Raw genomic sequence first — 26,938 nt, 5'->3', positions numbered from 1 at the left:
CCCACCCACCCAACCCCCACCAGCCCCTGCGCCCTCCCCCACCCACCCAACCCCCCGCCAGCCCCTGCGCCCTCCCTGTGCCCTCCCCACCCACCCAACCCCCCGTCATCCCCTGCGCCCTCCCCCACCCACCCAACCCCCCGCCAGCCCCTGCGCCCTCCCCCACCCACCCAACCCCCGCCAGCCCCTGCGCCCTCCCTGCGCCCTCCCCCACCCACCCAACCCCCACCAGCCCCTGCGCCCTCCCTGCGCCCTCCCCCACCCACCCAACCCCCGCCAGCCCCTGCGCCCTCCCTGCGCCCTCCCCCACCCACCCAACACCCCGCCAGCCCCTGCGCCCTCCCCCACCCACCCAACCCCCGCCAGCCCCTGCACCCTCCCTGCGCCCTCCCCCACCCACCCAACCCCCCGCCAGCCCCTGCGCCCTCCCTGCGCCCTCCCCCACCCACCCAACCCCCGCCAGCCCCTGCGCCCTCCCCCACCCACCCAACCCCCCGCCAGCCCCTGCGCCCTCCCTGTGCCCTCCCCCACCCACCCAACCCCCCGTCATCCCCTGCGCCCTCCCCCACCCACCCAACCCCCCGCCAGCCCCTGCGCCCTCCCCCACCCACCCAACCCCCGCCAGCCCCTGCGCCCTCCCTGCGCCCTCCCCCACCCACCCAACCCCCACCAGCCCCTGCGCCCTCCCTGCGCCCTCCCCCCACCCACCCCAACCCCCGCCAGCCCCTGCGCCCTCCCTGCGCCCTCCCCCACCCACCCAACACCCCGCCAGCCCCTGCGCCCTCCCCCACCCACCCAACCCCCGCCAGCCCCTGCACCCTCCCTGCGCCCTCCCCCACCCACCCAACCCCCCGCCAGACCCTGCGCCCTCCCTGCGCCCTCCCCCACCCACTCAACCCCCCGCCAGCCCCTGCGCCCTCCCTGCGCCCTCCCCCACCCACCCAACACCCCGCCAGCCCCTGCGCCCTCCCCCACCCACCCAACCCCCGCCAGTCCCTGCGCCCTCCCCCACCCACCCAACACCCCGCCAGCCCCTGCGCCCTCCCCCACCCACCCAACACCCCGCCAGCCCCTGCGCCCTCCCCCACCCACCCAACCCCCGCCAGCCCCTGCGCCCTCCCTGCGCCCTCCCCCACCCACCCAACCCCCGCCAGCCCCTGCGCCCTCCCTGCGCCCTCCCCCACCCACCCAACCCCCGCCAGCCCCTGCGCCCTCCCCCACCCACCCAACACCCCGCCAGCCCCTGCGCCCTCCCCCACCCACCCAACTCCCGCCAGCCTCTGCGCCCTCCCTGCGCCCTCCCCCACCCACCCAACACCCCGCCAGCCCCTGCGCCCTCCCCCACCCACCCAACCCCCGCCAGTCCCTGCGCCCTCCCTGCGCCCTCCCCCACCCACCCAACACCCCGCCAGCCCCTGCGCCCTCCCCCACCCACCCAACCCCCGCCAGCCCCTGCGCCCTCCCCCCACCCACCCAACCCCCCGCCAGCCCCTGGGCCCTCCCTGCGCCCTCCCTCCCCCACCCACCCAACCCCCCACCAGCCCCTGCGCCCTCCCCCACCCACCCAACACCCCGCCAGCCCCTGCGCCCTCCTGCGCCCTCCCCCACCCACCCAACACCCCGCCAGCCCCTGCGCCCTCCCCCACCCACCCAACCCCCGCCAGCCCCTGCACCCTCCCTGCGCCCTCCCCCACCCACCCAACACCCCGCCAGCCCCTGGGCCCTCCCTGCGCCCTCCCTCCCCCACCCACCCAACACCCGGCCAGCCCCTGCGCCCTCCCCACCCACCCAACCCCCGCCAGCCCCTGCACCCTCCCTGCGCCCTCCCCCACCCACCCAACACCCCGCCAGCCCCTGCGCCCTCCCCCACCCACCCAACACCCCGCCAGCCCCTGCGCCCTCCCCCACCCACCCAACCCCTGCCAGCCCCTGCGCCCTCCCCCACCCACCCAACACCCGCCAGTCCCTACGACCTCCCACACCCACCCAACCCCCGCCAGTCCCTGTGCCCTCCCCCACCCACCCAACCCCGCCAGCCCCTGCGCCCTCCCCCACCCACCCAACACCCCGACATCCCCTGCGCCCTCCCTGTGCCCTCCCACACCCACCCAACACCCGCCAGTCCCTGCGACCTCCCACACCCACCCAACCCCCGCCAGTCCCTGCGCCCTCCCCCACCCACCCAACCCCCCGCCAGCCCCTGCGCCCTCCCCCACCCACCCAACCCCCGCCAGTCCCTGTGCCCTCCCACACCCACCCAACCCCCGCCAGTCCCTGTGCCCTCCCCCACCCACCCAACACCCGCCAGTCCCTGCGACCTCCCACACCCACCCAACCCCCGCCAGTCCCTGTGCCCTCCCACACCCACCCAACACCCGCCAGTCCCTGCGACCTCCCACACCCACCCAACCCCCGCCAGTCCCTGCGCCCTCCCACACCCACCCAACACCCGCCAGCCCCTGCGCCCCCCAACACCCCATCATCCCCTGCGCCCTCCCTGTGCCCTCCCCCACCCACCCAACACCCCGCCAGCCCCTGCGTCCTCCCACACCCACCCAACCCCCGCCAGCCCCTGCGCCCTCCCTGCACCCTCCCCCACCCACCCCACACCCCATCATCCCCTGCGCCCTCCCTGCACGCTCCCCCACCCACCCCACACCCCATCATCCCCTGCGCCCTCCCCCACCCACCCAACCCCCGCCAGCCCCTGCGCCCCGCCACGTTTCTGGGTTTCACGGGAGCAGGCAGGCGCTGCTGTCCCCCGGTGGGTGTCGGCCCGGTGCTGCGTGGCCGTGGAGGCGCCAGGGAGCGCCCGTGCGGGCTGAGTCTGGCTGTGCGGCTTGGGGAGCCGTGGCTCTGGGGGCCGGGCTGGCGTTTCTATGTACTCGGGCTGGGAGGGGGGTGCCCCAGGACGGGCTGTGCTAATGAAGCCGTGGTGGGGGCCCTGGCTCTCCGGGGGCCCCCACACGCCCGAGGGACACGGCTGGGCCCTGCCGACCAGCCAGCGCCCCAGGGGACATGGGCAGGTCACGTGCTCACGTCACAGCCCCGCCGGGGAGGTCCCGGAGAACAAGGGTTTCCCTGCACGTGGGCAGGGGGTAAAAGGATCCAGAGGCGCCCCCGTCTCATCCACACCCCCGCCCTCTGCCCCAGCAGAACCCCAGGGGCCGGGGGGATTCGCCGGCCCAGCCTGGCCAGGACGCGCCCCGGAGACGGGTCACTCGGCAGCTTGTTCCACCTCTGCCCCGAGCGGCCCCAGGGGTGTTCACACCCCACGCTCACGCTCACGCCTCTCGTCTGGCAGGAATGAACCGTGCCAAGGGACGGGACGGCGAGCGCTGGGGGGAGATCCGAGGGACAGATCGGCCTGGGACGGCGGCTGGTCCCTTGGGACTGGGAGAGCCTGCTCGGAGTCGGTGAGATGGGTTATAACCTCTCCCCTGTGTAAAGGGAGGCTGGGGGGCGCAGGGAGCACTGGCGTGTCCGAGGGGAGGTGGGGGATGGGTTATAACCTCTCCCCTGTGTAAGGGGGGGCTGGGGGGCACAGGGAGCACTGGGGTGTGTGAGGGGAGGTGGGGGATGGGTTATAACCTCTCCCCTGTGTAAGGGGGGGCTGGGGGGCACAGGGAGCACTGGGGTGTCTGAGGGGAGGTGGGGGATGGGTTATAACCTCTCCCCTGTGTAAGGGGGGGCTGGGGGGCACAGGGAGCACTGGGGTGTCTGAGGGGAGGTGGGGGATGGGTTATAACCTCTCCCCTGCGTAAGGAGGGGGTTTGGGGGGGGCGCAGGGAGCGCTGGGGTGTCTGAGGGGATTTGCTGAGGAGGCTCCTGCTGTCCAAGGGAGCAGCTGACGTGCTCGGTGGGGCTGATTTGGTGCCTTGTAGGGGAGGACCCGCAGCTCAGGGCTGTAAGCTCTGGGTCTGAGCAAATCGCCCTGATTTGACCCTCACAGTGGTACCCAGACCATCTTGGCATATTACAGAGACAAACCCACCAGCAGCCCCCTGAGCCCTCCCTGTTCCTGCCCCATTCCCGCCCTCTCCATGCCCTGCCCTGGGAGAGGCGGAGGCTGATGTGCTGTGGTGCTGCCCACGGGCATGGTGCCCTGCCGCCTGTGCGCACTCACCCAGCGAGGCGTTGTGGTACTTGCAGCGGCACTGGGCCGGGCTCACACAGGCCCCGTCCTGCAGCAGGCGGCCGGTGGGGCAGCCGCAGGAGGGCTGGCACTGGGGGCTGTCCAGGCAGGCCGTGTCAGCCTGCAGGTCCTCGCAGGAGCGGGGGCAGGGCTGGCCACAGTCCCAGGCCACCTGCCCCCCGCCGCAGCCTGCAGGAGAGAGCCGGGTCAAACCCTGCAGCGCCTGGCACAGGTATGGAGCACGGTGCACCCTAGAGCCGCCTGCCGGCCACTGCTGGGACAAACTCAGGCACTGCCGGGATGGTGCAGGGGCCACAGGGCCAATGCCCAGGCTGCGTGGGGAGCAGTATGGAATCCCTGCACTCACAGTCCGCTCTCCCCATCCACCATGCCCAGGGCGACAGACATGTCAGGGGGCAGCCTAGTCTGGGATCCAGGGCAGCTGCTAGCTGGGCCTCCCAGGAGCAGCAAGTGCCCCCCAGGTGGGCCGCCAGGATAGCAGGGCCGTGTGACATCCCACTGCGGGTGACACCATGCCGTGCGCACAGGAGTAGTACATGGCTCGACAGCTTCCATCAATGTGTTCTTTTGACAGGTGACCCGCCCCCCCATTTCCAGTCTGGCGCCATGTTGAAACATGGAGGCTAACATGGCGGCTTTCCAGGCGGGGCTATGGGCTAGGGCCGTGTTAAAGAGCGAGGAGCTGAAGGTAAAAGAGGCCAGGGGGCAGAGGGTCTGAGAAATTGAATACAAGTAAATCAGACTGAATCAAATGAGCTGCAAGAGAAATGAGGAAGAAAAGGACACGTAAGAGGAGCAAAGGGCATGAAACTGTGAACAAAAGGACAAAGGGGATAGGAAGGAAGGCTGCCGCTAGAGAAATCAGCTAGAAAAGGATCCTTAAAGATGAGAGAGGGGTATGGCTGAATAAAAACTAAATCAAAGATAATATAAAGGCTGGCTAACCACAGAGCAATCAGCAAAAAAAAAGTGGCTTTAAAACATGAAATAAAAGCAAGAAAATGAAATAAAATCTAAATAAAATGAAATAAAAACTGAATCAAATGAAATAAAACTGAATCAAATGATGGCTGCTAAAGAAATCAGCAAGAATGGGAGAGTTAAAACAAGAAAGAGGGTCGTGACTGAATAAAATCTAAATAAAATCAAATCAAAACTCAATAAAATGAAATAAAATCTAAGTTCACGAGGCTGCTGTCAATCTGCACTCTGTGAGTGAGAGACCGTGCTATGAAATTCCAAGATTTCCTTTTAAGAGATTTGTTTTAAGCCTTTGTCCTCCACTGAATACTTGACTACCTCTTGCAATTCAAAAAATCTGAGGGTCAGTGTATAATACTGTAAAGCTACAACCCCTGAACCATGATATGAAATTTCTATCAGCTTTATAGCACCCTCATTAAAAACTTTTCTCAACTGACTCTGATGGGTTTTTTAGAAAAGAAAACTTGGAAAATTCAAAACCAGTAAGTTATTGTACCTCGTAAAGCACACTGGCTGTGTCTAGACTGGCCAGTTTTTCCGGAAAATCAGCCAATTTTCCGGAAAAACTTGCCAGCTGTCTACACTGGCCGCTTGAATTTCCACAAAAGCACTGACGATCTCATGTAAGATTGTCAGTGTTCTTGCAGAAATACTACGCTGCTCCCGTTCGGGCAAAAGTCCTTTTGTGCAAAACTTTTGCGCAAAAGGGCCAGTGTAGACAGCTCAGATTTGTTTTGCGCAAAAAAGCGTCTAGATTGGCACGGACACTTTTCTGCAAAAAGCACTTTTGCGGAAAAGCGTCCGTGCCAATCTCGACGCTCTTTTCTGAAAATGCTTTTAATGGAAAACTTTTCCGTTAAAAACATTTCTGGAAAATCATGCCAGTCTAGATGTAGCCACCCTATAGCACAAACTTCAGAGGATCTTGTCACGTTACTGGATTTTCAGGGGAGCAGCCAGATCCCTGCTGCACCCATGGGAGGTGTTGGCTCCAAAAGTGACGCAAAGGGAGGCCATGTGAGGTGTCAAACAGAAGCCCACTTTCTTCTGATTCCATATGTGCTATTCATGGGATTGTGTAATGTCTGTGTGTGAAGTTATAAGCATGGACTTTGCGCGGATCCCAAACGTTTCTCTATGTGGTTGAACTAAGGGCAAAGCAGCTCAGCCTATGGACGTGCTAACGAGCAAAGCTCTGGAACAACAGCCCTCGATAGGCCAAGGACACACCTCAAGAGTGGGGACTCATACCTAGGGGCTGCCAGCAGGGAACACGGGGATAGGCCATGGGCCAGGTGACCTGCTGTAGCCAAGAAGAGACCAGGAAGGAGGGATAAATAGGCCATGTGGCTGACTCCACTTTGGTCTTCAGATCTGCTCCTGACCCCAGATGTGGCCTCTCAGGGAATCACGAGCCGGGAATAACTGTGGCCCCATCCTGCTATAGGATGTGCAACAAGGACTTTTAAACCAGCAGCTGTAACATCTCTGCTAGAGCCTGCATCCAGAACTGGGAGATTCGGTGCATGTAACGTACTGTACTTTAATAACCTTACTCTCAGGCTTTTCTTTCTTGTAATAATAAACCTTTAGATGTTAGATTCTAAAGGATTGGCCCAGCGTGATTTGTGGTAAGGTCCAGAGGGTAAATAGACCAGGGATCTGTGGCTGGTTTCTTGGAACTGGACAGAACTTGGTCGGGGTAGGTGGGATTGGGTGCTAGGACCCCCCACCTGTGTATGAGGCCTGGGGCCATGGATATTGGGGCACGGATATTGCTGGGGTGTCGGAGGGGTTTTGCTCGTGAGGCTTCAGGCAGGCTGCTGAAGCGTTCTGTGGGACTGGTTTGTGGCCTATTTGGAGGGGTCGCCAGTCAGGGGGATTGTAAGGAGCCCCGGATTCGAGCAATTCACCCTGAGCGGACACCCTCAGCTGTGCCCAGACCGGCCTGGTCCATCACAGATGTTTAGCTAAATCCTTTCTTATCTCTGTTGGGGATGGTGGGGGCAGAGTAAACTTTCTGATTCGCTGTGAGGAGACTTTTCGCTTACTCCTCCTAATATTTAACACTCTGCAAAAATACAAACTAGAGCTAACCTGGGGGGTGGGTCATTTCTTTGCGCATGTTTTACAGCAAGTCTCGAGATGTCGTATCCTGGGGTCTCGTTCGCGGTTGCAGCTTTCCAGTGCTACACACGCTGCCCCGACTAAAGACCTGTGGGTTGAAGCCTGGAAGTTCCTGCGGGTTTTTACATGGCAAGAGGTAAAGTTTTCCGGCATTCGGTGGAGGACAAAGGGGCTAGCAAAGCTTTGAAAAGAGCTCTTCCAAGCATTTCCTATTGATCTCAGGCACGGGGTGGAGCTTTACCGTATTTTCGCGGTGTGGTTTTCGAAGTGTGGGCAGGCTCATGTTTATTTGGAACGGAGGCCGGGCGTGCATGGGGGAAGGGGGCATGGGTGAGCGTGGACGGGGGTGGATGTTCTGAGTGGTCAGACGGAGGCAGGGCGAGTTCAGGAGACTCACTGCCCCACAGCCAGCCCACGGGTACTGGTACGGTGGCTGCTGCTTTCTGGACTCCCTGCCACACGCCCAGGGTCTATCTTTGATCCTCCGCGGCTCTCAGTCCTTAACATCCCGCACCCCTCCCAAGAAAGGGTTTCTCCATCTGCCACCAGCTTCCTTTCACCTGGCTGGTCTCCAAAAGCCTCCCTTCCGGGTCTCCTTTTCTACAGCTTTAATTTCGTGCTATTTCGATGTTAGACACCCTGCCCCTCTCCCTTCTCGTAAGGATCCTCTTCTAGCTGATTTCTCTGGCGGCCACCGGTTTATTCAGTTTCAGTTTCATTTTATTCCTTTTTTTGCTCATTTCTCCCCTTTTATTCAGTTTCGGTTCGTGTTCAATAGCCCGCTCTGTTAAGGGTCCTTTCGTTACTGCTTTCTCTAGCGGCAGCCTTCCTTCCTGGCCGCTTTATGTCCTTTCTTCACTGTTTCATGCCCTTCGCTCCTCTTACGTGTCCTTGTCTTCCTCATTTCTCTTGCGGCTCATTTGATTCAGTTTGATTTATTTGTATTCAATTTCTGAGACCCCTCTGCCCCCTGGCCTCTTTTACCTTCAGCTCCTCGCTCTTTAACACGGCCCTAGCCCATAGCCCCGCCTGGAAAGCCGCCATGTTTGCACATGGCCACCAACATGGCACCAGACCGGAAATGGGGGGCGGGTCACCTGTCAAAAGAATACAGTGATGGAAGCTATCGAGCCATGTACTACTCACGGGAACTGGGGCTGTCCCTGGACACTTTGGGAACGCAGCCAGAGAGGGGCCCAGGGGCCGCAGGCAGAGAGGAGCCCAGGGGCCGCAGGCAGAGAGGGGCCATGGGGCTGCGGCCAGAGAGGGGTTCAGGGGCCATACCCAGAGAGGGGCCCAGCCAGGCGCTGGCCACTGGCAGGGCTGGCACTGGGCCAGTCTCACCTTCGCACTCGGCGTCTCCGAGGGGGCAGGCGCGGCTCTGCCGGGGTTCTCCAGCACAGGGCGAGCCCCCAAAGCGGGCAGGGGGGCTGTTGCACTCCCGGCTCCGGGACGACTCCCCGGCGCAGGTGTCACAGGCTGACCACGGTCCCCAGGGGCTCCAGCTGCCGTCCACTGCAAAGCACCAAGAAGTGAGCCTGGGCCCGCGCACAGCTGCCTGGGGCCTGCGTAGCCCGGGGAGCAGGCTATGGCCCGAGCAGTGCAGGGCCCCCGCCCAGCCTGCGACAGCAGAGCCACAGAGGGGGCTGGCTGGCTCGGGCAGGGCCCATACACGGGTGGCTGCAGCAAGCACGGGGGCTGTACAGGGCGGGGCAGAGCAGGTGCTGGGGCCATAGCAGGAGGGAGAAAGGGACGCCAGGGCTGTACCAGGGGGATGGACCAACCATACCTGGGCAGGAAGTGGGCGCAGGGTTAGGAGGGTGGGGGCAAGGCCCTGGCTGGGTGGTACCTGGGCAGGAGGTGGGTGCAGGGTGTCATGTTACTGGATTTTAAGGGGAGCAGCTAGATTACTGTGGGGGGAGGGTCTGTCACACGGGGCTATACGGGGGGGGGGCAGGGCACTGGCTGGGCCGTACCTGGGCAGGAGGCGGACACAGGGCAGTACGGGGCGTGGGATGCTGGCTGGGCCGTACCTGGGCAGGAGGCAGGTTCGGGGCTGTACAGGGGTGGGATGCTGGCTGGGCGTACCTGGGCAGGAGGCAGGTTCGGGGCTGTACAGGGGTGGGATGCTGGCTGGGCCGTACCTGGGCAGGAGGCAGGTTCGGGGCTGTACAGGGGGTGGGATGCTGGCTGAGCCGTACCTGGGCAGGAGGCGGACACGGGGCTGTACGGGGCTGGGATGCTGGCTGAGCCATACCTGGGCAGGAGGCAGGTTCGGGGCACTCCTTCTGCTGCAGCTGGGTGCCGGTGCCCCCGTAATGCTCCTGCACCCCGGTGCACTCAGCCCCCCCATGCTGCGGTGTGGGGCAGGCGCAGGCGCGGCGCCGCATCACCACCTGGCTGCCACAGGGCCGGAGCAGGGGCTCCACGGGGACCAGTCGCACCAGCCCCCCGCCACTGGAGAGAGACGCAGAGCGGACGGTCACGGGTCACCCTTGGGAGCCTGGGGACCTTCCAGCCCCCCAACTTCTCCCTGCCCCCCAATCTCCCCAGCTCCCCCTTCTCTCTGCCCCGCCTTCTCCTCTGCCCCCCCAATCTCCCCAACTCCCCCTTCTCTCTGCCCCGCCTTCTCCTCTGCCCCCCCAATCTCCCCAGCTCCCCCTTCTCTCTGCCCCGCCTTCTCCTCTGCCCCCCCAATCTCCCCAGCTCCCCCTTCTCTCTGCCCCGCCTTCTCCTCTGCCCCCCAATCTCCCCAGCTCCCCCCTTCTCTCTGCCCCGCCTTCTCCTCTGCCCCCCCAATCTCCCCAGCTCCCCCTTCTCTCTGCCCCGCCTTCTCCTCTGCCCCCCCAATCTCCCCAGCTCCCCCCTTCTCTCTGCCCCGCCTTCTCCTCTGCCCCCCCAATCTCCCCAGCTCCCCCTTCTCTCTGCCCCGCCTTCTCCTCTGCCCCCCCAATCTCCCCAGCTCCCCCTTCTCTCTGCCCCGCCTTCTCCTCTACCCCCAATCTCCCCAGCTCCCCCTTCTCTCTGCCCCGCCTTCTCCTCTGCCCCCCAATCTCCCCAGCTCCCCCTTCTCTCTGCCCCAACTTCTCCCTGCCCCCCAATCTCCCCAGCTCCCCCTTCTCTCTGCCCCAACTTCTCCCTGCCCCCCAATCTCCCCAGCTCCCCCTTCTCTCTGCCCCAACTTCTCCCTGCCCCCCAATCTCCCCAGCTCCCCCTTCTCTCTGCCCCGCCTTCTCCTCTGCCCCCCAATCTCCCCAGCTCCCCCTTCTCTCTGCCCCGCCTTCTCCTCTACCCCCAATCTCCCCAGCTCCCCCTTTCTCTCTGCCCCGCCTTCTCCTCTGCCCCCCCAATCTCCCCAGCTCCCCCTTCTCTCTGCCCCGCCTTCTCCTCTGCCCCCCCAATCTCCCCAGCTCCCCCTTCTCTCTGCCCCGCCTTCTCCTCTGCCCCCCACCTTCTCCACTTCATGCCCTCAAGTTTCCCCCCTGCCCGCCCACCCTTCAGCATTGCGGGGAACAAGGGCCAGGGGGCCTCAGTGGGGCCATGTCCCCTCCACCCTGCTGCCCCATCAGTGCCTGGCCTGGGCCCCTCCTCCTGGCCCTTCCCAGTAACCCCCATTCCGACCTGCCCTAGATCCTGCCCCACTCCCATCAATCACTAGGGCACCCCCACTCCATCCCACCCGTAGGCTCCTCCCTACCCCAGTCCCCTCACCGTGCCTCCAGCAGCTCCTGACCCCTCCCCACTGCAGTGATCCCCGCTCCCCACGGCCTGCCCCTCCTGGCCCCTCCCCACACCCGGCTGCCCGTGGCAGGGACTCACCAGGACAGGGCAGGCTGGTGCAGAGCAGCTTCCCCCTGGTGCAGGTGCTGGGGAGGGAGGGAGGGAGGCAGGGCAGTGAGGCCGCAGCCCGGTGGGGGGAGCCCAGGACTGGGACCCCCAGAGCCTCCACATAGCCCCGCAGCGCAGGGGCTGGGACAGCACTTTGGGTCTGTCACCGAAGGGGGGGTCCCGAGGCCCTTCCCCCCCACACAGCCGGGGGGCTCCCAGCCAGCGCAGACTGGCCAGCGCACGGACCAGGGGCAGCCCAGCCTGGGGAGAGGGCAGGGCCTGGAGCCAGGGACCTCCCTGCACCCTAAGCCAGCCCAGCTTCTCCCCCCCCCCCGCCCCCGTGTCCCCTTCCTGGGCAAAAGGGGTCCCCTGGTCCTGCCCCTCCCAGGCTCAGGTTACCGGAGCCTGGGTCAGCATGAACGTGCAGGGCCGGGGCAGCCTCCCGCAGAGTCACACCCGGAATCCCCAGCCCCAGCCAGGCACTGGGGAAACTGAGGCACGCACCCGGGGTTACTCCAGGACAGTAGGACTCCCACGCAGCACAACAAGCTGAGCAAACCCAGTCACAGGGCTGCCCCCCAGAGCGGCGCCAAGGGGCCCCTGGGGGCCGTGGTTGTAGGGGGCCCGCCCAGCTCACGGCTGCACCCACTGGTCTCTGCACAGAGCCGCGCCCAGGGGCCGGGCCAGGGCCTGGGGACTGGCGGCGCGAGGACGCTGCGGGGGCGGGTGCCATCGCTGTGCGGGACGGGAGGCTGCTGGCTCGGTAGCTCTTTCCGGAGACCCCCCACGAGCAGCCAGCCCAGGTGGGGGGCGTCTCACAGGGACCTGGCCCCACAGGGCACGTGCTGGGTGGCCCCGGCTGGCACCAGCCACACGGCCTGGCCTCCCCTGGGGGCCTCAGCCCAACCGCACCCCCCCCCCAGCCCTGACTCCGTGACTGGGCACCAGCTCATTGCTGCACGTTCCACAGCCCGGCCCATGGGTCTCCCTCCCCACGGGAGACACCGACCCATCCCGGAGCCTCCCCCAGCACCTTCGTCCGGCCCGCGCGCAGCCCCGGGGCAGGCCGGCCAGCGCCTGGCACCTGCCAGAGCCCAGAGACGGCGGCTTGTTCCCGCGCGGCACCCGACCAGCACCAGGGACTCCACAAGCAGCGGGGTTAGAACCTTTGGCCGATAGTAACCAACTAACGAACCAACTAACCAACCACCCCCATTAACTAACTAGCCAGCTAACTAACCAACCCCCACTAACTAACCAACCAACTACCCAACCACCCCCATTAACTAACTAGCCAGCTAACTAACCAACCCCCCACTAACCAACCAACTAACCAACCCCCCACTAACCCACCAACTAACCAACTAACTAACCCCCCACTAACCAACCAACCAAGTAACCAACCACCACATTAACTAACTAGCCAACTAACTAACCAACACCCCACTAACTAACCAACCACCCCATTAACTAATTAACCAACCCTCCACTAACTAACTAACCAACTAGCCAGCTAACTAGCTTCCAGTAATCCTTTGACTGCTGATCCCATGGGTCTGGCCCAGTGGGGGAGGGAAGGGGAGATCTGTCAGATGTTGCCCTGGGTGTGGGGCTGCTCTTCTGGAATGGGGGGGACCCTTCCTTGGGGGTGCTGGCTCCTGGCGGTGACCCCAAGACGCTGGTGTCTGAGGAGCGGGGCGTGGGCTGGGTGGCCCCCGGTGTGGCCGCACAGGAGCCCGTTTCTCAGCTGCTCACCTGCATTCGATACTCCCATCAGTGCCCCCCCGAGCCCGCCGGTCTCCAGCGCCTCCCCCACGGCAGCTCTGCCCCACAGGGGTACCCCCCCACACACACACCACAGCCCCCGGCACTTGCTGTACCCAGTTCCAGCCTTCCGGGGGGTATCCCCTCTGCACCCCCTGCCCCCCAGCTCACCCTCCCGCCGGGAAACCCCCCATCGCCCCCCGCCCCACTCACCAGTTGTTGCAGCCGTCCTGGTGGGCCACGGTCTCCCCCGGGCGGTGCCGGCGCCCGGCGAGCAGGTCCAGGCAGGTGCAGTCCTGGGTCTCCACGCAGGCCGAGCCGTTCTCGCTCAGCACCCGGCCGCCGGGGCAGTAGCAGCCGGCCTGGCAGCTCCACACACAGTGCTGGGGGCAGTGGGGCCAGGGAGTCCCTCGGTCACAGGTTCGATCCCCAGCCCCCTGGGCCAGGGCAAGCGCCCCCCAGCGCTGCCCCGTCTGCCCCTCAGCTTGGCCTCCTGGGGGAGTGCGGGGGGATGGGAGGGACCCCTGGCAGGGCAGGGGAGCAGAAAGGAGCCAGGCCCGGAGCTGTGCCCAGAGCTCCAGCTGCCCCGGGAAGCCAGGCCAGGGCGGGGCTGTGCCGTGGGGGGGCTGTCTGCGGTGGAGCCCCGTGTTCCTGCCTGGCCATGCCGTGTGGGATTCCCAGGGACCCCTGCCGTGTGTGGGCCCCGACACCCGGGGGCCAGGCTGAGCAGATACCAGCCCTGCTCCCAAAGGGAGAGGTGGGCACAGTGCCCAGGTGGGGGGCAGGGCCGGGAGTGGGTCAGTCTCGGCGGTGGGGGGAGAGGGGACTGGGAGCATGAAGGGGGGGCTCAGGGCCTGGGAGCCCAGGCCAGCGGCCGTCCCGCCCCGCCCCGCCCCGGCCCGTCCCTTCCCGCCCCGCCCCGCCCCTTCCCGCCCCGTCCCGTCCCTTCCCTTCCCGCCCCGCCCCTTACCGAGAGGTCGTCGCAGGAGCGGGGGCAGGAGGGGCCACAGCGGCTGTACACGGAGCCCGGCACGGCCACGCAGTCCGGGGCTGGGGAGACGCCGGGGCTGAGGGTGGGCACACGGAGCCCCCCTGCCCAGCCCCCCGCACTCCCTGCCCAGCCCCCACAGCCTGGCACCCCCTGCCCAGCCCCCCGCACTCCCTGCCCAGCCCCCACAGCCTGGCACCCCCTGCCCAGCCCCCACAGCCCGGCCCCCCCTGCCCGGCCCCCCACACCCTCTGCCCGGCCCCCACAGCCCGCCACCCCCTGCCCAGCCCCCACAGCCCGCCATCCCACACCCTGCACCCCCTGCCCAGCCCCGCACCCTTCCCACAGCCCAGCTCCCCCCACGAAGCCCCCAGACCCCCAACGCTCAGGGGAGGGGTTTGCACAGAGCTCCCCCGTCCTCAGGCGGGTCTGGGGGCTCTGCCCTCACCCCATGGCCCTCCGGTGGGGAGCCGCTCCTGCCCCTCCCCCAGGCTGCCCGCGTACCTGGGCACGGCCCCGGGCGGCAGGCCTCCACCTGGGCGGGGGGCCCCTCGCAGTAGTCCCCGGGGCCCAGGGGGGCGGGGCTGTCGCAGGCGCGGGCCCGGCTCCGCAGCCCTTCCCCGCAGCTCTTGGTGCACTGGGTCCAGGGGCTCCACTCGCCCCAGCCGCCGGCCCCTGGGCAGAGACGGGCGTCAGGCCCCGGCCCCCCGGCGGGCCCCCCGGGGACCCCAGCCCCGGACAGGGCCCCGCTGGGCCTGTGGCCCCGCCCCCACCCCAGCCCGGGGCCACTAGCCGGGGATCCCCAGGCAGCTCAGAGCCCCCCCTTCCGGGCTGATCCCACTGCAGGGCTTGGCAGCACGGGGCCCAGGGCCCAGCAGGAGGGGCCCAGGGGGAGGGGGCCCAGCGGGCGGGGCACAGGAGGAGGGGGCCAGGGCCTAGGGGGAGGGGCCCAGGGCCCAGTGGGAGGGGCCCAGCAGGAGGGGCGCAGGAGGAGGGGCCCAGCAGGAGGGGCCCAGCGGGAGGGGGCCAGGCCCAGCAGGAGGGGCCCAGTGGGAGAGGGTCCAGCGGGAGGGACGCAGGGGGAGGGGCCCAGCGGGAGGGGGCCAGGCCCAGCGGGAGGGGCCCAGGGCCCAGTGGGAGGGGCCCAGCGGGAGGGGCCCAGTGGGAGGGGGCCCAGCGGGAGGGGCGCAGGAGGAGGGGCCCAGTGGGAGGGGCCCAGCAGGAGGGGCCCAGCGGGAGGGGCCCAGCGGGAGGGGGCCAGGCCCAGCAGGAGGGGCCCAGTGGGAGAGGGTCCAGCGGGAGGGACGCAGGGGGAGGGGCCCAGCGGGAGGGGGCCAGGCCCAGCGGGAGGGGCCCAGGGCCCAGTGGGAGGGGCCCAGCAGGAGGGGCGCAGGGGGAGGGGCCCAGCGGGAGGGGCGCAGGGGGAGGGGGCCAGGCCCAGTGGGAGGGGCGCAGGGGGAGGGGCGCAGGGGGCGGGGTGCCGGGGGAGGGGGCCAGGGCCCAGCGGGAGGGGCGCAGGGGGAGGGGCCCAGGCCCAGGGGGAGGGGCCCAGCAGGAGAGGCGCAGGGGGAGGGGCCCAGTGGGAGGGGCGCAGGAGGAGGGGCCTGGGCCCAGTGGGAGGGGGCCCAGCAGGAGGGGCGCAGGGGGAGGGGCCCAGCGGGAGGGGCGCAGGGGGAGGGGCCCAGCAGGAGGGGCGCAGGGGGAGGGGCCCAGTGGGAGGGGCGCAGGAGGAGGGGCCTGAGCCCAGTGGGAGGGGGCGCAGGGGGAGGGGCCCAGCGGGAGGGGCCCAGGGGGAGGGGCGTAGGGGGAGGGGCCCAGGCCCAGGGGGAGGGGCCCAGCGGGAGGGGCCCAGTGGGAGGGGGCCAGGGCCCAGCGGGAGGGGCCCAGGGGGAGGGGCCCAGCGGGAGGGGCGTAGGGGGAGGGGCCCAGGCCCAGCGGGAGGGGCGCAGGGGGAGGGGCCCAGGGGGAGGGGCGCAGGGGGCGGGGCCCAGCGGGAGGGGCCCAGTGGGAGGGGGCCAGGGCCCAGCGGGAGGGGCGCAGGGGGAGGGGCCCAGGGGGAGGGGGGCGGGGCCCAGCGGGAGGGGCCCAGTGGGAGGGGGCCAGGGCCCAGCGGGAGGGGCGCAGGGGGAGGGGCCCAGGGGAGGGGCCCAGCAGAAGGGGCGCAGGGGGAGGGGCCCAGGGGGAGGGGCGCAGGGGGCGGGGCCCAGTGGGAGGGGGCCAGGGCCCAGCGGGAGGGGCGCAGGGGGAGGGGCCCAGGGGGAGGGGGGCGGGGCCCAGCGGGAGGGGCCCAGTGGGAGGGGGCCAGGGCCCAGCGGGAGGGGCGCAGGGGGAGGGGCCCAGGGGGAGGGGCGCAGGGGGAGGGGCCCAGGGGGAGGGAGCCAGGGCCCAGGGGGAGGGGCCCAGCGGGAGGGGCGCAGGGGGAGGGGCCCAGGCCCAGGGGGAGGGGCCCAGCAGAAGGGGCCCAGCGGGAGGGGCGCAGGGGGAGGGGCCCAGGCCCAGGGGGAGGGGCCCAGCAGAAGGGGCGCAGGGGGAGGGGCCCAGCGGGAGGGGCGCAGGGGGAGGGGCCCAGGGGGAGGGGCGCAGGGGGAGGGGCCCAGTGGGAGGGGGCCAGGCCCAGTGGGAGGGGGCCCAGCGGGAGGGGCGCAGGGGGAGGGGCCCAGCGGGAGGGGCGCAGGGGGAGGGGCCCAGTGGGAGGGGGCCAGGCCCAGTGGGAGGGGGCCCAGCGGGAGGGGCGTAGGGGGAGGGGCCCAGCGGGAGGGGCGCAGGGGGAGGGGCCCAGTGGGAGGGGGCCAGGCCCAGTGGGAGGGGGCCCAGCAGAAGGGGCCCAGCGGGAGGGGCCCAGGGGGAGGGGCCCAGCGGGAGGGGCGCAGGGGGCGGGGCCCAGCGGGAGGGGCCCAGTGGGAGGGGGCCAGGCCCAGTGGGAGGGGGCCCAGCGGGAGGGGCGCAGGGGGAGGGGCCCAGGCCCAGGGGGAGGGGCCCAGCAGAAGGGGCCCAGGGGGAGAGGGCCCAGTGGGAGGGGTCCAGGGGGCGGGGCCCAGCGGGAGGGGCGCAGGGGGCGGGGTGCCGGGGGGGTGCGGAGCCGCTGGCCGGCGGCGGGGGGGGGGGCACTCACTACCACAGGGCTGGAGGTGGCAGGGCTGCTCCTCGCGCTCTGGCCCGGGGCAGGGCCGTCCGGCGCCCGCCGGAGGGGGGGCCGAGCAGAACCGGAACCGGCCCCGCAGCCCCAGCCCGCAGGGGGCCGAGCACTCGCTCCAGGGCGTCCAGTCCGACCAGGCGCCGCTCACTGCCCGGGAGAAGCCGGGGGGGGGGGGGTCAGAGGCTGCCCTGGGCCCCCAGGAACGTTCTGCCTCCTCTGCCCCGGGCTTGGGGGCTCCCCTGCTCCCCGCAGCGCCGGGCGGGGTCCATGGGGAGCAACTGGGAAGGGCCAGCCCCTCGGGTCTGCTGTCACGGGCTCCATGGCCTGGGGGTCGGGGGTCCAGCTCGCAGCCTGGCTGGGACCAGTGTGCCGGGGCTCCGAGGGGCGTGGGAGGGGCAGGGGTGCCCAGGCCATGGGGCCGGCTCCCCAGTATCGGGGCCGGGGGGCTGGTGTCGCTTAGGGGGGCCCAGGCCATGGGGCCGGCTCCCCAGTATCGGGGCCGGGGGGCTGGTGTCGCTTAGGGGGGCCCAGGCCATGGGGCCGGCTCCCCAGTATCGGGGCCGGGGGGCTGGTGTCGCTCAGGGGGGCCCAGGCCATGGGGCCGGCTCCCCAGTATCGGGGCCGGGGGGCTGGTGTCGCTCAGGGGGGCCCAGGCCATGGGGCCGGCTCCCCAGTATCGGGGCCGGGGGGCTGGTGTCGCTCAGGGGGGCCCAGGCCGGGGGGTCCGGGCTGGACACGGGGGGCGCTGCGTGGGGCACTGCACAGGGCGCTCACGGCTCGGGGCCCGAGCTCTGTCCCCGTCTCTTACCGTCCCCACAGGCCACGCGGGAGCAGTTGGCGACCCGGCCGGACACGCAGGAGCTGTGGGAAGACGGAGCCGCTCAGCGCCGCAGGGCGGGGCAGGGGCAGGGGCAGGGGAGCCGGGCAGGGCAGGGGAGCCGGGCAGGGCGCACTGACCAGTTCTCGCAGCCCCTGGGCACCGCGTCTCCCGGGGCGTAGAGCTCGCCGTCGTGGGCGCAGGGGCAGGCCGACTCCGCCACGCACCGGTTGTTCTGCAAGCACACGGCACGCGCCAGAGCTCAGGGACCTGCCCGCGCCCGTCTCCCTCGTGCCGGGACTCGGCGCAGCGGGGGGGGCTGCGTCCACGCGCCAGGCCTGGGCGACCCCACCGAGCTGCCGGCCTGGCCGAGGGGCATCAGGCCGGTCGGCGCTGCTGGGAACAGTCACGGGACAGCGGAGCCGGGGGCCTGGCGCCGCCTGCACAGACCTGAGCCCGGCCTGGCCCACGGGGCCCCTGTCTCCATCCTGGGCCAGGCGTCTCACAGGGACCGTGGGGTCCCCTCCCTGAGACGAGGACAAGGGCCCAGGGCCCCCTCCATGGCCCCCAATCCTCCTCCCTCCGGCAGCTCGTTGCGAGGAGCAGAAGCTCTGAGCACAGGAGGCCGTGGGGCCCTCGTGCGTTTCCAGGGAGGATGCGGAAGTGCCAGTCGCCGAGGCGAGGAGCCGCCCTCTCATACCCGTAGCCCAGACGCCGGCGGCCTGGTGGGCCCTTCCAGGGCGGGCGTGAGCCGGAGCCAGAGCCGGAGCCGGAGCCGGAGCCGGAGCCCGGGACTTACAGCCGCTCATAGCCCCCAGGCTGCTCCCAGCGCCGTGCGGCGAGGCCAGGCCCAGGCTGGGGGGCTGCAGCCCATGGCCGAGGGGAGACCGAGCCGGGCTGGCCTCACAAGACGGGGCTGGAGGAGCGGAGCGGCGCTTCCCGAGGGGCAGGGCCCCGCAGCCCGGCGCCGCTGGAGGCAGGACGAGCCGCCGGGCGCTTTCCCTGCCGCAAGGGGCGTCCGGCTGCGCAGCTCGGCCTGGGCCCGTCGCAGGAGGCGCCTCAGACCCGCCAGGGCTGGGCTGGGCTCCCGAGGTCCCCCCGAGCGTCGGGCACCCCTCCTCCGGCCCGGGAGGCCACCAGCTCCCGCCAGAGCCGGGGGGGGGGGGGGGGGAGCGAGCGCCTGCAGGGCGGGGAGGGGGAGCAGACCAGCCCCCGGGGGTGAAAGCTACATTGCGGTAGGGCCCCCACACAGATCCCCCGCCCCAGCCTGGCCAGGGGCCCCCGGCTCTGGCAGCACCAACTTCCCCTCCCCCGGGCTGCCCTGTGGGACCCCGTCGGGCTCCTGGGAGGGCAGGGGCAGCGCTGGCGCGGGGGCCTGCTCACCAGCAGGAGGGTGCCGGAGGGGCAGTAGCAGCCCGCGAGGCAGGGCCTGTCGGCCGGGGGCTCCGTGCCCAGCTCCGCGCAGGAGGCCGGCGTGTCGGCGCATTCCTGCCACAGCTTCCCCTCCGGGCAGCGGCCGGGCACCTCACCTGGCACAGGGAGAGAGCGACATGGGTAGAGCCGTGCCATGTGGGGAGGGGTGCACACGGGACCCGGGCACCGGGAGGCCACCCGTGGGCGTCTGCCCCCCGGCTCCTCCCACGGGGACCCGATACATTGGGGGGACATTCCGAAGTGAGCGAGGAAACACATTTCCCTGCCAGTCGCGACGACCTGGGGAACTCACCGTCACATGAACGCCCCAGGCAGGGAGCACAGCTCTGGGATCAGCCAGGTTCACACACACTTTGAGGAAGCCAAATGAAGCCGCCTGCCTCAGGGCTGCAGCCAGTCCCTGGCTCTCAGAGATGGGTGCAGCGGGCCCTACCCACTGGTGGGGGGTCCCTGGCCCGGGGGTGGGGGACCCTGGGCTGACCCAGTCTGTCTGGCCCTATGGTCCCAGAGAGCCCCGCTTGCAGCTCTGTGCACAGCAGCCCCCAGGGCTGGATATTGCCCTTAGCTCAGGCTGCAGCACCGTGCTGAAGGAGCCTGCAGACGGGCGGGCAGGGGGATGGGAGGATGGACAGGAGGGCGGGCGGGTGGACGGGTGGGTGGGCAGACGGATGGACGGACAGGAGAGCAGATGGGTGGACAGGAGGGCAGATGGGTAGACAGATGGGTGGACGGGCGGGCGGGCAGACGGACAGGTGGGTGGGCAGGCAGGCAGACAGGCGGGAGGACAGGCGGGTGGGTAGACGGACAAGCGGGCGGGCAGACGGACAAGCGGGCAGACAGGCGGGCGGACAGGCGGGCGGACAAGCGGGCGGACAGGCGGAGCGGACAGGCGGGTGGGCAGATGGACAGGCGGGCGGACAGGCGGGCAGGCTGGCGGGCGGGCAGACGGACAGGCAGGCGGACAAGCGGGGCGGACAGGCGGGCGGCAGAACGGACAGGTGGGCGGACAGGCAGGCGGACAGGTGGGCGGGCAGACAGGCGGGCGGGCGGGCGGACAGGCAGGCGGACAGGCGGATGGATGGACAGGAGGGCGGGCGGGTGGACGGGTGGGTGGGCAGACGGATGGACGGACAGGAGAGCGGACGGGTGGACAAGAGGGCAGATGGGTAGACAGATGGGTGGACAGGCGGGCGGGCAGACAGACAGGCGGGCGGACAGGCAGGTGAGCGGACAGGCGGGCGGGCAGACGGACAGGCGGGCGGACAGGCGGGCGGGCAGACAGGCGGGCGGGCAGACGGACAGGCGGGCGGACAGGCGGGTGGGCAGACGGACAGGCGGGCAGACAGGCGGAGGACAGGCGGGTGGACAGGCAGGCGGGCGGGCAGCAGGCGGACGGGCAGGTCTCAACCGGCGCAGGGCTGGAGGTTGCAGGTGGCGAACTCGATCCGGTGCAGGACGGCGCTGGGCCGGGTGCGGTTCTGGTAGCCGCCCCCGCAGGGCACAGAGCAGGGCGACCAAGGGCCCCACTCCACCCCGGGGCCCTGCAGGAGACAAGGGGAGCTCAGGTACATGCGCCCGAGACCCTGCCCCACAGGCCAGCGCCCCAGAGGACCCACCTGCCCCAGAGCCCCCTCCCCCCACAGGAGATCCTGTTCCCAGGGACCCCGCCCCACAGGCCAGCGCCCCAGGAGTGCCCTGTGTCCTCGGAGTCGCTGAGCCAGGCCCTGCAGACCCGCGGCCCTGGCACTCCCCGGGCAGGAGAGGCCCTCTCCCTTCCCGACTGCCGGGCCCCGGGACGGCACCACCCCACGCCGCTGCCTCGCTTGGCCCCAGCCCCAGGGCGAGGCCGTGCCCAGAGAGCTGCCGGGGCAGCCCAGACGCTCCCCTGGCCCCGGGCACGGCGGGGAGCCCGTGGGCCGCGCCCGACTCACCCCGGCAGGGCTGCAGGCTGCAGAACTCGACCTCCACGCCGGGGCCCTGGCAGTCAGCCCCCCCGAGGGCGGCAGGCGGGCGGGAGCCGGAGCGGTAGCGCCGCCGGGTGCCCACGTTGCAAGCTGCGGCTGCAGGCGCTCCACTCCGTCCAGCCGCTCCAGCCGCAGGGCACTGGGGAGACGGCAGGCGAGAGCCCCTGGGCACCTGGCTCTGAACCCGGCCCTGCCTGGGGCACCCGGCCCTGCCCTGGGCACCCAGCCCTGCCCCAGACACCCGGCCCTGCCCCTGCCCTGCCCCAGGCACCCGGCCCTGCCCTGGGCACCCGGCCCTGCCCCTGCCCTGCCCTGGGCACCCGCCCTGCCCCTGCCCTGGCCCAGGCACCCGGCCCTGCCCGGGCACCCAGCCCTGCCCCTGCCCTGCCCTGGGCACCCAGCCCTGCCCCAGACACCCGGCCCTGCCCCTGCCCTGCCCTGGGCACCCAGCCCTGCCCCTGCCCTGCCCCAGACACCCAGCCCTGCCCCTGCCCTGCCCTGGGCACCCGGTCCTGCCCCTGCCCTGGCCCAGACACCCGGCCCTGCCCCAGCCCTGCCCCGGACACCCGCCATGATGTAGTGTCAGTACATTCTGTGCCGCTGGGGGGGGGGGGGGGGGGGGGGTCTGCTCTGGGACCCGGGGCCCCTGCGCTGGGTGGGAGATTCTCAGACTCTCCCACGTGGATTAACCAGACACCCAGGCTCAGCCGCCCAGGGAGGGACAGAGGGAGGGGGGGAGACCAGCCCCTGGCTGGGGGCAGGGCTGGGGGGGAGGTTTAGTTCCTGGCTGGTATCATGAAGGAGGCAGCCTAGGCAAGGGGCTGGGGTTTAGGGGCCCAGGCTCCCCCGTCCCAGGCCTGCCCTGTAACCAGACTCCATCAGTGCTGGGCTGTGTCCTGGAGGAGAAGCAATAAACCCCCCTGTTCTACCGGCTGGTGGGGTCTGTTCGTGCCACTCCAGGGGTGCAGGAGGCGGGGACCCCGACGCGCCCTCACACCTTGCTGGGCGCTAGGGTTGGGCTGTGGGCGACCCCTACTGGCCTGTGCCTGTGAGCACGGCCCAGCGGGGGGCACCTTGAGGACCCATGAGTGACAGTGACCGAACCGGTCGGACCGGTCGAGGGAAGGGATGGAACAAAGGAAGGGAGTGTTGGGGGAGGGGCAGTCGCTGGCTGGGAGACAGGAAAGGGCCTGAGCTGGGGGCTGAGGGGGCGATGGCCCCCCCCCAAGGGGGCTGAGGGGCGATGGCCCCCCCCCCAAGGGGTCTGAGGCGCCCTGGCCCTGACTCCTGGAGCCACGTCCCGTCTGTGCTGGGCTGTACCCGGAGGAGCGACGACCCCCCTGTTCTACCGGCCGGCGGGGCCTGGTCTGGCTGCTCCGGGGGTGCAGGGCCGGGGACCCCGACGCGCCATCACACCCAGCCCTGCCCCTGCCCTGTCCCGGGTCCCACCTCTGTCCCTGCCCTGGGCACCCAGCCCTGCCCCTGCCCCTGCCCCTGCCCCAGGCTGGAGGGACCGTCCCTCCCAGCCCAGCCCCCCCCCAATCAGTGCCCGCCCGGGGGCAGCTGGGCCGTAGCTGTGCCCACTCGGCGCCCTCCCCGGCCCCTCGTCCCTGGCGCCGGCGGGACGATACCTGGGCAGGGCTCCGTGCCACACACCATCTCCCCGGCCAGGCAGGTGCTGTGGGGAGACAGGGCGAGGCTCAGCGTGGTGCCCGGGTGCCCGCCCCAGAGCGGCCGGCAGGCTCGTGGCCCGCGGGGGGGGCCGGGGCCCAACGCACCAGTTGTTGCAGGCGTCGTGGGGCGCAGTGTGGCCCGGCGGGTACAGCACCCCCTGGTGGAGGCAGAGGCACTGGCTCTGTGCCACGCAGCTGCCGTTCTGCAGGAAGAGCCCGGCGGGGCAGTAGCAGCCCTCGTAGCAGCGGGTGGCGCATTCCACGCCGGCGCCCTGGTCCAGGCACAGCCGCGGGCATGGCCCGCCCCCTCGCCGGCACTCCTCCGCTGTCTGGTAGATCATGGGCGGGGGGGCACAGCGCTGTGGGGCACGGGTGGGGGAAACAGAGTCATGGGCAGGTCATGGGCGGGGGCACAGCGCCGTGGGGCACAGGTGGGGGGAAACAGAGTCATGGGCAGGTCATGGGCGGGGGGGCACAGCGCCGTGGGGCACGGGTGGGGGGAAACAGAGTCATGGGCAGGTCATGGGCGGGGGCACAGCGCTGTGGGGCACGGGTGGGGGGAAACAGAGTCATGGGCAGGTCATGGGTGGGGGGCACAGCGCTGTGGGGCACGGGTGGGGGGAAACAGAGTCATGGGCAGGTCATGGGCGGGGGGCACAGCGCCGTGGGGCACGGGTGGGGGGAAACAGAGTCATGGGCAGGTCATGGGCGGGGGGCACAGCGCCGTGGGGCACGGGTGGGGGGAAACAGAGTCATGGGCAGGTCATGGGCGGGGGGCACAGCGCCGTGGGGCACGGGTGGGGGGAAACAGAGTCATGGGCAGGTCATGGGCGGGGGGCACAGCGCTGTGGGGCACGGGTGGGGGAAACAGAGTCATGGGCAGGTCATGGGTGGGGGGCACAGCGCTGTGGGGCACGGGTGGGGGGAAACAGAGTCATGGGCAGGTCATGGGCGGGGGCACAGCGCCGTGGGGCACGGGTGGGGGGAAACAGAGTCATGGGCCCTGAGGGGGGGCACGTAGGCCACGGCCCAGCCGCACGGTGTGACGTCGGGGGGGTACCTTGCTGGTGGCTATGCTGGGCGGTGGGCTGTGAGTGACCCTCACTGGCTGCAGCACGGCCCAGCAGGGCAGGGGGGAGTCATTATGCAAAGGGGTCTCTCAACCGGTCCGACCAGCTACCCCCCAGGGAGAGGAACAAAGGAAGGGGGATGCCGCCCTGGCTGGGGGCAGGGCTGGAAGAGGTGGGTAGTTTCTGTCTGGGAAGCAGGGGAGAAGGAGCTAGGGAGGGGGGCTGGGATTGTAGGGCCCAGCCACCCCCCATCTCAAGGGGGGGCACTGAGGCCTCCTAGCCCCAGTTCTTGGAACCAGATTCCATCTGTGCTGGGCTGTATCCTGGAGAAGCAATAAACTCCCCTGTTCTACTGGCTGGGGGAGTCTGTTCCTGCCATTACGGGGGTGCAGGAGAGGGGAACCCCAACGCGCCGTCACACACGGCCCCTGGGCTGGGGGGTGGAATTTGAACAAAGCGAGGGGCGGGGCCGCCGGGGGACCAGTCGCTGGGGGTGTGAGTGGGTCTTGGCGGGGGAGGATGAGGAGAGGGGACTGGGAGCACAAAGGGGGGTTCAGGGCCCGGGAGCCCGCCCCCCTGAGGAAGGAGGCCGCCGGCTCGGGGTGTCTGGCTCACACACCGCCCCCGCGCTGCACCCTGCCCCTGGGACCCAACAGCCCTTCCACTCCACCGGCTGGCCCCGGACGGGGGCGCAGGGTCGGGGGCTCGAACCAGGAACCGTAACTCGGCAGGGCCCCGCGCCCGGCCCCCCCGTACCTCGGCAGGGCCCCGCGCCCGGCCCCCCGGCCCCCCCGTACCTCGGCAGGGCCCCGCGCCCGGCCCCCGGCCCCCCCCGTACCTCAGCAGGGCCCCGCGCCCGGCCCCCCCGTACCTCGGCAGGGCTGGCTGTTGCAGGCCCGGGTCTGGGCCAGGGGCCCCGTGCACTCGGGCCCGCCGTAGGCTGGGTTGGAGCAGGCGCGGCTGCGGGTCTGGACGCCGGAATCGCAGGTGGCGGAGCACTGGGACCAGGCCGTCCAGGGGGTCCAGACGCCGCCCACTGCCGGGGGCAGCAGAGCAGGGGGCTGGGAGCCGCCGGCAGGACAGGAGCCGGGTCCCCTCGGTGCCGCGCCCCAAGGCCGGGGGAGCCCTAAGAGGGGCTCTGGGTCTGTGTGCGGGAGCCCCCGGCCCTCCCCTGGTACCCCCGCCCGGGGGCTCCCCTGCCCATGCCACATGGATTCCCCCTCGGAGCCCGGAGCCCTGCCCCAGATCCCCCCTCGGAGCCCGGAGCCCTGCCCTGAATCCCCCCTCGGAGCCCGGAGCCCTGCCCTGGATCCCCCCTCGGAGCCCGGAGCCCTGCCCCGGATCCCCCCTCGGAGCCCGGAGCCCTGCCCCGGATCCCCCCTCGGAGCCCGGAGCCCTGCCCCGGATCCCCCCTCGGAGCCCGGAGCCCTGCCCCGGATCCCCCCTCGGAGCCCGGGGCCCTGCCCTGGTTCCCCTCCTTCCCCAGGGCTCCCCTCCAACAGGGCCAGCCCTCCATCCTGTGGTCTAGATGGCAGGCTCGGGTCTCCCTGCTCCATGCCCCGCAGACACGCTGTCCGTGGCTCCAGGCGGGCTCTCACCGGGGCAGGGCGGTGTGTCGCACGGCTCCTCCTGCACGGGCGCCCCCTGGCACCGCCCGGCGCCCCCGCTGGTGCTGTTGCAGTGACGGAACCGCTTCCGCACCCCCACCCGGTCCAGGCTGTAGAAGCAGGTCTTGGAGCAGGGGGACCAGGGCGTCCAGTCGCTCCAGGGGCCGGCGGGCTCTGGGGATCGGGGGCAGAGCCGGTCAGAGCCACCCGGCCGGGACATGGCCCAGCCCAGACCACCCCTCGGGGTAGAAACACAGAGGGACCGGCCCCTCGGGGTAGAGACACAGCAGGGACCGGCCCCTCGGGGTAGAGACTGTGGGGGAAATCTCGCTCCCCTGGGGTACAGAGCCCCCAGAAGGGTCTGAGGCCGGAGGTCAAATCAGTGAGGCAGGAGAGAAATCTAGAAGGAAAAACTTTATGATGCCTGCATGCAGGCTGGCACACCAAGAGTGAAGCAGCCCTGAGTTACAGGTTTTTGGACCCTTTATACAGAATGCTTAGACAGTTCAGTTGTGGATTGTTTCTCTTTAACATCTCACAGTCTCAGCAGAAGCACTCTGAGACGTTTCTGTTCACCCCAGGAGTGCTAGAAGTAAATTTTACAGAACAAAGCCACATGAGAACTTGAGTGGAGAAGTCTACAAGGCAAACTGTGACAAAAATAAGGGTTTACATGACAAATTGTGACAGACTTTGGGTACGTCTACACTGCATCCCGAGTTCGAACTAGGGATGCAAATGGAGACGACCGAAGTAGTTAATGAAGCGGGGATTTAAATATCCCGCGCTCCATTAACATGATCTCGCCGGCGCGCTAGTTCGAATCACAGCTGATTCAAACCAGGAAGTGCGCGCCGGGATGCGTTAGTTCGGACTAAAGCCCTTAGTCCGAACTAATGTTACTCCTCATTTTTTGAGGGACTCCCAGCTGTGATTCGAACTAGCGCGCCGGCGAGATCATCTTAATGGAGCGCAGGATATTTAAATCCCCGCTTCATTAGCTACTTTGGTCGTCTCCATTTGCATCCCTAGTTCGAACTAGGGCTGCAGTGTAGACATACCCTAGGAGTATCCATGAACTTGAGAGAGGCATTGTAAGGGTCTTGATTAGAGCTAATTTGATTTCTCTCTGTTACAGGGAGAGAGGCCTGGAAAACTTGTAACCCTCACAGCAGTTTTCTTTCAGAGAGTTTTGATTCCTGCACAGTCCCTCCTTAGACACAATCGGAGTTATTTGAAATCTCCCACAAGACACAGCAGGGACCGGCCCCTCGGGGTAGAGACACAGCAGGGACCGGCCCCTCGGGGTAGAGACACAGCAGGGACCGGCCCCTGGGCTAGGGACACCGCGGGGACCGGCCCCCTCGGGGTAGAGACACAGCAGGGACCG

At 69.4% G+C, this 26,938-nt stretch overlaps 1 protein-coding gene across 1 annotated transcript in view; it reads right to left on the bottom strand.

Moving 5' to 3' along the window:
• The window catches only part of LOC102446201 (SCO-spondin-like), a gene marked incomplete at its 5' end in the record, with an annotated part of 121,166 nt that overhangs the window by 28,068 nt on the left and 66,160 nt on the right, over nucleotides 1-26,938 (bottom strand). The window contains 20 exon segments of the mRNA XM_075916335.1: nucleotides 4,127-4,324; nucleotides 8,612-8,782; nucleotides 9,525-9,683; nucleotides 9,686-9,724; nucleotides 11,087-11,133; nucleotides 13,073-13,242; nucleotides 13,830-13,909; nucleotides 14,352-14,522; nucleotides 16,960-17,130; nucleotides 17,792-17,844; nucleotides 17,941-18,035; nucleotides 19,184-19,329; nucleotides 20,643-20,776; nucleotides 21,168-21,286; nucleotides 21,288-21,337; nucleotides 22,830-22,876; nucleotides 22,977-23,230; nucleotides 24,365-24,369; nucleotides 24,813-24,977; nucleotides 25,540-25,722. Of these exon segments, the coding sequence (XP_075772450.1) occupies nucleotides 4,127-4,324; nucleotides 8,612-8,782; nucleotides 9,525-9,683; nucleotides 9,686-9,724; nucleotides 11,087-11,133; nucleotides 13,073-13,242; nucleotides 13,830-13,909; nucleotides 14,352-14,522; nucleotides 16,960-17,130; nucleotides 17,792-17,844; nucleotides 17,941-18,035; nucleotides 19,184-19,329; nucleotides 20,643-20,776; nucleotides 21,168-21,286; nucleotides 21,288-21,337; nucleotides 22,830-22,876; nucleotides 22,977-23,230; nucleotides 24,365-24,369; nucleotides 24,813-24,977; nucleotides 25,540-25,722 (2,457 nt within the window).

Source organism: Pelodiscus sinensis, unplaced genomic scaffold (genome assembly GCF_049634645.1).
Source record: "Pelodiscus sinensis isolate JC-2024 unplaced genomic scaffold, ASM4963464v1 ctg200, whole genome shotgun sequence".
NCBI lineage: Eukaryota > Metazoa > Chordata > Testudines > Trionychidae > Pelodiscus > Pelodiscus sinensis.
This window is presented reverse-complemented; position numbering and strand designations above follow the sequence as displayed.